Genomic DNA, 13,218 nt, shown 5'->3' with positions numbered 1-13,218 from the left:
TATATTCTCCTGTTTGTGATGTTTCCTTTATTGACATACTATACTGTTATATTTCATCCAATGACATACTACACTGTCTGGTATTCTATTTCATGTCTGCTGTAGGCTTGTCTCTTCTATCCGCTGTGTCTGGATGCTCCCCCGGGGAATACCAGCAGTACAGTGGGGACTGCATGACGTGCCCCAAGGGGACTTATAGCGAGAGCCCCCCTTCCTACCGGTGTCTGAACTGTCCCAACGCCACATCAACCCTGACGGACGGAGCAACAAATCACAGTGACTGCGTCTGTAAGTCCATAAATTCTTAAACTTTTACAAACGTAGCGATAAAATCTAGGATTGTCGTGAAACAAAAGGGTCCCCCATACAGCTGGGGAAAGTTTACGATACAAGTCTATTCTTCTACATTACTTTAAGGTACGGATTTCTTGGATGTGTTCAATGTAAAAATGACAGATAAATTAATTTAGGGGAAAAATCAACTTTAAAATTTTACCGCTATTCATTAGAATAAAAGTACCTGCAGTATTTGAACTCGGGGCCTGCGGGTCAGTGGTCAATGGACATTTAGAATTTGAATGGCAATATAATGGAAGCAGACTTTTAGTTTCTTGAACAGCCAGTACCTCGAAAATGTTGATTAAAAAGCAGACGAAATTCCGAGAAATGCTTCGTTAATTAAAAATATCTGTTCCGTTTATGATGCAGGCATCAAGAGAATTTTACGACCAGAAAAGAAGCGTAGGTATCTGATCAAACTAATTAATATTATATCATGTTAATTTCATACTAAGTTGGTTTTATGCTTTTTTCGTGTTTTTTTCATGAACTTTTTTTTATTCCTGGAACGAAAGGACATATTCAAGCATTGAATCCTTACTTTTTAAAAGATATAGTCTCATAACTGCAACGAGGTGTTCATACAATTTGAATATCTTTGGGGGGGGGGGATGTTGTAGTTTATCAGGAGAGCGTTTTGGCACCTGTTTTTCTGATCTAAAGAGCTTCACTATAAAATATCCCCCAGACGTACATCTAGAAACATAGGATTTGATAATGATTTTTGTTTACAAGCGAATGTCACATTTGGGACAGCGCTAGCGCGCGTTATTCAATTTGTATGCACACACCGTTGCAGTTATGAGACCACATCTTTAAAAATAAAAATTAAAAAAATGATTCAATGCTTAAGTAAATGCTATTTCACTTTAATCAAGGCTTTAAAATCCAACTTAATAATAATCACCATTTTTTTTACTTTTTATTAAAACAGACGAGAAAGTTGGTTGCTATGAGAACCTTAGCACCGTTAACGACACCTTTCTTGACGTCGACAATGACGTCAAAGTTCAGACCTGTGTGGACAGCTGTGCAGAGTGGGGGTACCTTTATGCTGCTATACAGGTAATTTAATAAATGTTTAATTATTAAATTGAATCAATGTGATCGTAATAAATAATTCAGATCGAACTTCTCTTTTAAACACATAGATAAAATTGTAAAATAAAGAGGTCTAACTTTTCATAAAAAAATAAGACATTCAACGTTGATGTTCACTGATGACGAGTCAAAAACACTCCTCCATACCAATATTCTTTTTCCCTGTGGCCCACTCTATTTTTTCGGTGCATTAATAAAGCAACTGATTTTGCCTATATTAATCAGTTGAACTTTAAACTCTTTATCGAATGCTTCTGGTAAATTTCATAAAAATCGTTTGATCTTTGTCCGGAAAAAATAAGATTGTATCTTTGGTTGTGCACAGAAATACCATTTTTTGATAATTTTACCATGCAAATTTAATAAGCTAGAATTTTTCGGGCCAAACACACCTCGTTTTACCAGTACGAGGGTTGTCCCAAAATAGCGTAGACAATTGGCGTTATTCAGTTAATCGAAGACAAAGGAAGATGAAATTTGTGCCACAAAGGTTTCAAGAAAGTTGCATTCAAATAATGTTTTAAAATCGAATATTGCTTGAGATTAAATTAGTGAAATGAAAGCATGTTAGATCAGAAATTCGACATGCGGCGCAATGTCAAAAACAAAAAGTTAAAATCAACTTAATGAATTGAAAATTGGGCGGAAAAGTACTTTTCGAATGAAAAAATTCAAATAAAACATACACTGATATTTGATAATAGTTCTATTATTTACTCAGAAAATGTTTTGGCTATAACAAAACTTTTAAATATTTTATAGCGCGTTTTGTGACAAGTTGAAAAGTTATCTGGTAATAAAATGACGTTGTCAGCGTTTAAGGCGGCGCAGCAGTAACTGATACCATTTTGTAAAGACCATGAAAAAAATCCTGAGCGGCTTTGGAATTAAATGAAATTAACAAAATCGATGAGATATGCGTTTTGTGAGTAAGTAGTTAAACAACATTGAAAATATTTGAACAAGTATGAGACAATAAGTGGAAAAAAGAAACCCCGAACGATATCAATGGACGTCAAAATGTTGAACAACACATTTCGGTAAGACGGACGTCAGACAACAAGTAATACAGGGCAAGTTTGGAGCCGACAGATCCTTTGTACTTAGAAAATATTTAAAAAAAAAATAAAACTAGAAATATATATTGAATGTGCACGCAGGGTACATGTTCAAAGATAATATATATTCTATGACATTTTCGGAAATAAAACGTAAATGTTATTGTAAACGATGTGGAGGGTTTAGCAACAACGTAAAACTGGAAATTTTCGACGCCGCACATTGCGCCGCCTGACAAAACTTGTTGTTACTAATTATTCATTTTCTCGAGAAATAAATAAAGTACAGATTTGAACTTTTCAGCATTGTTTGCCAAAGGGTCATTGAAGAAAACATAGAAGTCTAATGAAATTGCAGTGAACAGATTATAAATTATGTGTCCTGTCTACATTATTTTGGGACAACCCTCGTATTTCGCAATACCTGTAATTTATAATTATGGAATGAATTCAATATTTATTTGTTTTATACGATATAAAATGGTTTGGGGCAGTTCACGCTTTATAAACCGCGAAGCGGTTTATAAAAAAGCGTAAACTGTTTCAAACCATTTTTTATCAAATAAAACTAATAAATATTGAATTTCTTGCTTATAATTTAATTTTTTTACTCTTCATTGTAGATAAAAACAGTCATTTGACCTTTAAAATGACAAAAAACTGTACAAAATTCAAACGTAACGTCAGGTGTATTGATACGTTTTTGACGATAGTCTCACTATGGTGTAGGCAACATTTCTTATACGATATAAAATAATTTTCTAGCTAATCAAAAAAACGCGTTACAACCAGAATAAAATTATACACCATTACTATGAACATTGTTTAAAAAAAAAAAATCTGTGTGATGATCCCTGTGATCTGATACTTGCACTTTGATTCATTACAATTGTAAAGTTTGTACAAGGTGTAGTTACATCTCATTCTGTAAAGATTAGTAGGGGTACAGCGGTTGTTCGGGAAGTGATCCGTTACTGCCGTATAATAAGCTGCATGAGCTTGTCAAAATGCTTTGAACGACATCAAAATGAGACAAGTTATATCGTTTCTTCAATCGATGATAAGTGTATTGTTAGTCTTTGTTATTTAGTATAAATAAAAAATAAAGTTTAAGCTGTAATATAAGATGTGCATTATCTAAGATATTAAATGCACGTAGTCTTTAAGGAATATTAAAAACCATAGGCTTTATGATATAGAACTTGAAATAAAACCAATTATACGACCTATTAAACAAATACAAATGGAATCAAGTAAGCACTTAAATAAGTTATGAACGGTTGAAAAGAAAAAATTAGGATGACTGATCATGAAACATACTAGCTGCAGGACTGAAGCTCCCGGTCTGAAAAATTTCGGATGGACGACCAGGTCGTCCATCCGAATTTTTTCAGACCGGGATCTACAGTCCTGCAGCTAGAAACATACACAAGTCTTAACTGTAGACTTAAATCCCCTAGGCCTCCGGTCTCACCGATAAGTGCCTTGTATAAGAAAAATACCTATACAGGAACATTACTCTCCTTACCTGTATTCCTAATATGTATTATTATTCATTCCTTATTTTAAGCGAGTAACTAATTTCGCGATTCATCCGTTTTGCGGCGAGAATATAAATTTTAAACGCCAAAGTTTTATCATAATTTCATTTAGTTTACATCTGTCCGAAAAATAAAAGGAAGAATCTAGAATTCGCGAGATGTTCTTTCGAATCTACGCAGTTATTTATCTTCGCGGTTAATAAGGAATCTACAGTATTACATTAAACCTTATACAAAGTATCAATATTAGAATTTCAATTAGAAGCCAAAGTTGAAACTGATTGAACAATTTATTTGAAATCTTTTCAGCTTACAGTAACTAACAGAAAAAGTAGACATGCTTGCTGTCGAAACAATCCTATTTTATAAATAATTTTTTAAATTACATACTTAGTAATAAAATATATAGCTTTTTTGCATATGTGCTGCAGACATCACAAAATTCGTATCGGCCTCGGTCTAGTGTTACAGATTATCAACACAGCAGAAATTAAAAATACCTGTTATCTAATATTGCATTAGGCTACCGAATGGTCATTCTTTTTTGTATGTAACTCTGTCTATTTTCACTCCACTCTGTCTATTTTCACCCCATTACCTAACAAGAGCGTATGATAGATTTTTTTAAAGAATGAACAATTTTAAACAATTAAAATACTAGATCGTTGGCCAGTTATGATGCATCTTAACTAGTGGATGGTCTTGTTTGATAGATGGACTTCATCCATTAACAATACAAAAAGGCACGAAGAAGCAGGAGCAAAAATGCTTGGTATAAAACTGTGCAAGATTATGCACAATTGTATTAATGGCTGAGATTCATCCACTCCTGCGATGAAAATCGTATTACTAAAGGTCGACAATGTACTGTTAACCAACTATTATTCGCGACCAATTATTTCTCGATTTACCTGAGGTGAACTGGTTTGCGGCAACTTTTCGCGACCAAGCCTTATGCACACCTGTTTTTTTTATATACAGCTGTATGGTAAATACTGGGCCGTGGCAAGAATTTGTTCGCAACAATGACGCTCTCGCAAGGTTCGCGCGAAAATTTCTCACGCGCGAATAAAAGTTAGTTTGTTGCTTTGCGTTTTTCTTTTACTTTTACATCATTTGTGGGCGTGACTTTTGACCATTAATGATATAATTTCATTGGACGGCTATGTAAAAATATGATTAATGGTCACGACTCTGACCACTGATCCAAATTTCTTTTAGTGGGTACTATATCACTAATAGAGGCTGTCTACAGATTTTAAACTATTCAGGTTATAGCGAGAGTCCAAACCGAATAGTATATGACGTGTGTATTTGAACGAATGTTGACTGTTCATGTATAATTAATAAACTGAACCAAACAGCCGAGTTAATTCAAAACTAAAAAGGTTTTTTGTTAGATTGGTTTGAAAGTTCAACTTCCAATAGTACTCTCTGTACTCTAAATGAAGGTATTGTAACTTAGACAGGTGCAGAAATATCAATAGATCGCTGATATAATGACTCGGAACAGACTCACTACCCTAAGGAACTATTAGTATGCCTTCTTATATAAACAAGACTGTATACAAATAATTGAAGTCTAACAATCGCTGTCCAATTCTGATGTTTTCCACGTAGAAATATAAAATCGATGAACAAACACTTGTACAGCCACCGTTAAATAATTAAGCTGAATCACATGTACACATCTAAAGAAGACTAGTTGGTCATCAAATACTTGTAAGCCGTCATATCTACCTTACCTAGGTTTTTAGATATGAATTTTAAGCTAACCTGATTTGTGTATCTTCTTATTCATTTTAAGCATAACTAAACAATTTCTAACGTTTAACACATTCATTTTAGGTCTGACACTGGAATTTTCTCTTCAACATTCAAAATGTAAACAAAAGCTTTGTTTACATAGCAAAAAATTGTAAGCTCTGTAACTCGCTTAAAACTGCCTATTAAAATGCCTTACTGAAGCATTGTAAACTTTAAATTCGGAAAAACAATTTTTTTTATTGAACTTTCACATATTCACATACCATAGTATAAGTATTGCACATAAACATATATATATATATATATATATATATATATATTTGTTTTCCCTCGGACTGAAATGTCACATTTTCATTGGATTAAACATGGCACGTGATTGCCTCATATATCACTATGTAGGTTCTGTGAGGATTAATATTAGGCAATATGACCGTCATTGGCCGCCGGCCCGCCTCACATATTCATCTCGATATTTCATATTATTAGCTCACCTGAGCCAAAGGCTCAAGTGAGCTTTTCTGATCACAATTTGTCCGTTGTCTGTCGTCGTTGTCGTTGTCGTTGTCGTCGTCGTTGTAAACTTTTCACATTTTCATTTTCTTCTCAAGAACCACTGGGCAGATTTCAACCAAATTTGGCACAAAGCACCACTAGGTGAAGGGGATTCAAGTTTGTTCAAATGAAGGGCCACGCCCTTTTTAAAGGGGAGATAATTGAGACTTATTGAAAATTTGTTGGTATTTTTCAAAAATCTTCTTCTCAAAAACTATTAGGCCGGTAAAGCTTAAACTTGTGTGGAGGCATCATCAGGTAGTGTAGATTCAAGTTTGTTCAAATCATGGTCCCCGGGGGTAGGGTGGGGCCACAATTGGGGGATCAAGTTTTACATAGGAATATAGAGAAAATCTTTAAAAATCTTCTTCTCAAAAACTATTTGGCCAGAAAAGCTCAAATTGAAATGGAAGAATCCTCAGGAAGTGTTGATTCAAGTTTGTTCAAATTATAGTCCCCGGGGGTAGGGTGGGGCCACAATTGGGGGATCAAGTTTTACATAGGAATATATAGAGAAAATCTTTAAAAATCTTCTTCTCAAAAACTATTTGGCCAGAAAAGCTCAAATTAAAATGGAAGCATCCTCATGTAGTGTAGATTCAAGTTTGTTCAAATCATGGTCCCCGGGGGTAGGGTGGGGCCATAATTGGGGGATCAAGTTTTACATAGAAATATATAGATAAAAATCTTTAAAAATTTTCTTCTCAAAAACTATTTGGCCTGAAAAGCTCAACTTTGAGTGGAGGCATCATCAGCAAGTGTAGTTTGTTCAAATCATGGTCCCCGGGGGTAGGATGGGGCCACAATAGGGGGATCAAGTTTTACATAGGAATATATAGAGAAAATCTTTAAAAATCTTCTTCTCAAAAACTATTTGGCCAGAAAAGCTCAAATTAAAATGGAAGCATCCTCAGGAAGTGTAGATTCAAGTTTGTTCAAATCATGGTCCCCGGGGGTAGGGTGGGGCCACAATTGGGGGATCAAGTTTTACATAGGAATATATAGAGAAAATCTTTAAAAAAATTTCTTTTAAAAACTATTAGGCCAGAAAAGCTCAAATTAAAATGGAAGCATCCTCAGGAAGTGTTGATTCAAATTTGTTCAAATCATGGTCCCCGGGGGTAGGGTCGGGCCACAATTGGGGGATCAAGTTTTACATAGGAATACCGGTATATAGAGAAAATCTTTAAAAATTTTCTTCTCAAAAACTATTAGGCAGGAAAGCTCAACTTTGAGTGGAGGCATCATCAGGTAGTGTGGATTCAAGTTTGTTCAAGTCATGGTCCCCGGGGGCAAGGGTGGGGCCACAATTGGGGGATCAAGTTTTACATAGGAATATATAGAGAAAATCTTTAAAAATCTTCTTCTCAAAAACTATTTGGCCAGAAAAGCTCAAATTAAAATGGAAGCATCCTCATGTAGTGTAGATTCAAGTTTGGTTAAATCATGGTCCCCGGGAGTAGGGTGGGGCCACAATTGGGGGATCAAGTTTTACATAGGAATATATAGAGAAAATCTTTAAAAATCTTCTTCTCAAAAACTGTTTGGCCAGAAAAGCTCAAATTAAAATGGAAGCATCCTCAGGAAGTGTAGATTCATGTTTGTTCAAATCATGGTCCCCGGGGGTAGGGTGGGGCCACAATTGGGGGATCAAGTTTTACATAGGAATATATAGAGAAAATCTTTTTAAAAATTTCTTTTAAAAACTATTAGGCCAGAAAAGCTCAAATTAAAATGGAAGCATCATCAGGAAGTGTTGATTCAAGTTTGTTCAAATCATGGTCCCCGGGGGTAGGGTGGGGCCACAATTGGGGGATCAAGTTTTACATAGGAATATATAGAGAAAATCTTTAAAAATTTTCTTCTCAAAAACTATTAGGCCAGGAGAGCTCAACTTTGAGTGGAGGCATCATCAGGTAAGGTAGATTCAAGTTTGTTCAAATCATGGTCCCCGGGGGTAGGGTGGGGCCACAATTGGGGGATCAAGTTTTACATAGGAATATATAGAGAAAATCTTTTAAAATTTTCTTCTCAAAAACTATTAGGCCAGAAAAGCTCAAATTAAAATGGAAGCATCCTCAGGAAGTGTTGATTCAAGTTTGTTCAAATCATGGTCCCCGGGGGTAGGGTGAGGCCACAATTGGGGGATCAAGTTTTACAATCCTTAAAAATATTCTGGGAAAGTTTTCGGTCCAAAACTCAGTACTTAGTGTGAAAGCACAGGTTATGAGATTAAAGGTAGATTTAAGTTTGATGAAACCATGATTCCCTAGAGAATAGTGGGGCCACGAAATGGGGAGGAGGGGGGGGGGGTTTATAGGAATAGAGAAAAATCTTCTTACAGGCACAACAACAAAAGGGGCTTTACTAAAAAATAAGAGGTGGATAAAAATTGGCAGATTTTCAATTTTTTTAAGCAAGATCTACTGTACTCAGTTGTCAAGATATTTTGATACTGTAAAGCTAATTTGATCAGAATTAAGGCAATTGTTGCTCAGGTGAGCGATGTGGCCCCTGGGCCTCTTGTTTAACACAGAAATCGTGTTTAGTAAGTCATTAAAATATTTAGAGTAGTGGCCCTTTGGAATTATTTTTTAAATTAGAGTAGTTGCCCTTTGAATATTGACGTCACATTGTTGTGTCTAGAGCTCAAATCTCTGCAGAACTGAAGTTTAAAATTGAAGAGCAACAAAACATTGTAAGTAATATGGCTGAAGCAAAGATTTTTTAAGCGTATTTGAAAGGTGGTGTTGATAATTTTGAAGAGTTTAAATGAGTTTAATTGGACGAGATGTAAGGCAAATTGTACATGGCTTTGCGTAGATCACCGCTATTTGTGAATGAATATGTCGCTTGATAGTCCTCGGGAAAACAAAACACGCTTCGCCTCGCCATCTATGAGATTGATCAACCCAATATATTGCCGTAGTGAGTCAGTAACTAACCTAATAAGTAATAATATATGTTGCAATGTATACATATACATTAAATCTATATAGTCCAGTCATTCTAGCCAAAATATGACCAAACCTCAAACTAATTGCAACAGAATGTTCTTCTAGTTTTCCAACCTGGTTTAGGTGAACTGTTGAACATAAAAAAAATCGAGAATGTTTGGATGAAGGGAAATTGTTAATTTTGGGTGAAAATTTTGGATTTTGATGAAAAATCGCCGAAAACTGGAAATTTGCCGTGACTAAAAAACAAAAATAGCAACGGACTAAATTTTTAAGAAAGTCACTAGATCTTATTACAGTTATGATTTATTTCAACGTTGATGAACTGCAAAGTTCAGGAAATTGAAAATTTTGGGTGAAAACTTTGGATTTTGATAAAAAATCGCCGAAAACTGGAAATTTGTTGTAACTAAAAAAAGAAAATAGCAACGTACATAATTTTTAATCAAGTCATAGATCTTATAACAATGATAAAACAATTTAAACTATGATGATTTTTGAAGTATAGAAAGTGATAATTTTGGGTGAAAATGTTATTATTTTTGATAAAAACTGGGAATTTATGTTTTCTTAATAAAAATTAAATTATATCATGAGTCTTCAAATTAATTATATATATATATGTTCAGTGTTTAGATGGATCAAATTATGACCAATTCGTAAATTCAATAGATATTATAACAACAATAAAAAACGATTGACCGGTATGATACTTTTTTTTAAACCAAAATATTTACTTTATATGATAACAAAACCATGGAATTGTTTTACCGAAACCCCTTAATTATGCTTATTATGTTTTTGCGTATTCTACATAAATCTTTAGAAGTTGATTGTCACTTAATCGTCCATGTCAACTGTTTTGCTCGAATTTGTACAACCAGTTCCTTTACATTCGCCACAAGCTACTGAACATTCAAGTCCGTTTTTTCTACAAGTACATCTTTTAGTGTCACAGTTTGTCTTACAATTGCATTGAATAATGTTCAGCAATTTAGAGGGAGCTGCGTTCATTGTACACTTAACTGGAACAAGGTTTCCATTAGCGACTTTCCAACCCCATTCACATGGATTTAGATTGTCCTTGTTCATCCACATTTTCATTTGAAGATAAGCCCTCTGGCTATGAAATGAAGCCGCATTTGATGTTGGCGGCAAAGTATAAATTTGAACGCATGTTTTGTTTGTCAATACTCTTGCAGCAAACTTCCTGTAGCGAAGAACATTCAGTCCTTCATACGGAGCACCATTATATAAAGAGGAAATAATGTTTTCACCAGCAGAAATAACATCATCCTTTGCGTTGGCATTGCATAGTAACTGTGCCTGAGTCTTGAGAAAGTCATGTTCTCCAAACTTCTTTAGGGTCGCTGCCTTACTGACACCGAACATTCTTGAAGTTGTGTCACAACCACTGATAGCAATGAATTAAAGGTAACAATGTACATAGCTCCTCACCAAGCAGCAATTTGGTCTTCAAAATATCCCGTATTTTAATATGTGAGTTTACTTTTGACACATTGCCGGATTTGAATATCAGCGAATTTGATGTAACGTCCGCATGATGAAGGAGTAGTACCAAAAGATCAGTGTCCTCTCCAAGCAAAACAGTTTTGTTTTCGCCGATTCGATGGCAGTAAGGGCTATCAATACATCAGCATCGGCATCTGTGTGTTTTGTTTTGATTCCCTTTTCTACCATCTTTGCACTCAAGAGATTAATAAAGTTTTGCTTATTCTCAATGTTTGCTAGAAACATGTCTTTTTTAGATTTGAAAGGAGTTCTATCTGTGAATGAAACTTTTGTGCCTATGATTCCTTTGGTGCGCCGCTGGTGAGTGGCATCTTTAGTATCTGGACCCGAAGCATATCCATCAAATACAAATATAGCTTTACTGTATTTCCGTTCTACGCTGTCAATGTACCTTTGACAAATTTCACCGAAAGAAAGTCCGCTTTGCCAGTGTATACGATGGAGAAGAGAGCCGCCATCAATAACATACTGAGTTTCGTCGTTTTCGCTCATTTAAAATGCGCAACAATCGCCCTTTCCCCAAATAGCATCTGCAATACTAGACTTTTGTGCTGTTCGCATGAGACTATTTGGATCAAACATTGAGCTGGGATGACTACAGAGTTCATAGGTGAATATTTCGGACTGATCTTCATATATGCCATTTGATGCAGCAAGAAAGCGCTGGAAGAGAAGCTGTGAATCAACAATAATGACATCATCATCAACTTTGATAGCCGATTTTGCACTTAAGATAGTGGCCTGTTCTTTCCTTTTAAATGAAAATTCATCTATTTTTTTTCCGTCCATGGACTTCAGTATTTCAATGCCTAATTCCTTCGAATTATCAACATTGACAAATTTTATCATATAAGATTTGTTTTGAATACAATATTAAAAAAGATACACCTGTATATATGCTGACTTATAACCAATAAATTATTCCGATGTATTATCTGTTCTCAATTGAATTGTATAATGGTATTTTTGTTGAATATTAATTTCCCTCTGTTAGTTGATTAATAAATATTCATTTTTTATCATTTTATTTTTTTTGAAATTGTCTCACCCTGTCCTCCCTATTTTTTTTTTATTTCATCCTAGCCCCCATACTAACATGAAAAAAAAATGGTAGCTCCATAACACAATTTGTCTGCAACGATTTTGTATTTGATTATCGGTAGAACTTCATTTTTCCATGAATTAAATTTGTTTAGATTGTAACCTTTTTGGCACTATCGGCGTTCCATAGTTTTTTTTTCGTCAGCAACTCCTGACAATAAGAATGAAATTCCCTTTTTACGGGACTATTTAATGTATGTAAAGTATATACCTTAGTCCGAATATAAAAAACAGAGCTGTTTTGTATGTGATTTCTGGTTTAGAAACCTCGGCAAACCGAAATGAGCTCATTTCTGCCGCGTACTACATTTTGACGTTTTCCGTGTATCTACGCCTTTTAAAAACATCAAAAATACCTTGCATGGTAGCGTTAACTCTTAAGAATGTTAAATACGTATAAAACTTTTATATATAAGTTTTATACTAACTTACCAGAATGAAAAGGATGGAACCTAGATGCGTCGTCTGCAGTTGACCATTACGAGTTGTCTCCCATATCGTCATTCTTAATCTACGGGCGCCATATCTTTCCATAATATTTGAAGTAAAATCTAGATTTTTTGGGGGCCAAAATTGACGACTTTCCCCTATTTCGATTTTTCTCGATTTTTGATATGTTTTTTATACGTTATATTTCTCACGAATTCCACAAAAAACATTTCTGTTGCAATTAGTTTGAGGTATAACCATAGAATGACTGGACTAATAGTATTTGTTTGATAGATATGTGTATATATATATATATATATATATATATATATATATATATATATATATATATATATATATATATATATATATATATATATGTTGCAATGTATACATATACATTAAATCTATAGTATTTGTTTGATAGATATAATCAATATTTTGATATAAAGTATATATGTACATATATGTATTACTTCTCAGAATAGTTACGATATAATTTGAACAAGTTGTGGTATATAAATACATGTGAAAAATGGTTTTCTTTTTAGAAAAAAAAAGAAAAGGAAAATTTAAAGATACAGAGCAAAAAAAAAACCAAACAAAAATAATATGAAACAGGGACATTAAGGAGAGAATAAAGATGGTGATGAATGTTCCAAACGTTGAAATATATCTTTCCAATAAATATCAAACAAATGATAATTACAGTTTTTCAGAAGCAAAAGTGTTTCAATAAACAGTCTTCTGGTTATAGATTTCTTAATGTTTTCTACATTTAGCCTTGATGTTATCATTTTAGTTTGCAGAATACATTGTTTTGTGAAAAGAATGATTTAA

The 13,218-nt window shown here is 34.1% G+C and overlaps 1 protein-coding gene across 1 annotated transcript in view; it reads left to right on the top strand.

Moving 5' to 3' along the window:
* Positions 1–13,218, top strand: part of LOC105329981 (uncharacterized) — a 31,016-nt gene that overhangs the window by 7,471 nt on the left and 10,327 nt on the right. The window contains exons 3-4 of the mRNA XM_034461449.2: positions 106–288; positions 1,274–1,404. Of these exons, the coding sequence (XP_034317340.2) occupies positions 106–288; positions 1,274–1,404 (314 nt within the window). The remainder of the gene's footprint in view (positions 1–105; positions 289–1,273; positions 1,405–13,218) is intronic.

This window comes from Magallana gigas, chromosome 5, assembly GCF_963853765.1.
Source record: "Magallana gigas chromosome 5, xbMagGiga1.1, whole genome shotgun sequence".
In the NCBI taxonomy this organism is placed as follows: domain Eukaryota; kingdom Metazoa; phylum Mollusca; class Bivalvia; order Ostreida; family Ostreidae; genus Magallana; species Magallana gigas.
The sequence above is the reverse complement of the archived record's forward strand: the minus strand, read 5'-3'. Positions and strand labels throughout refer to the sequence as shown.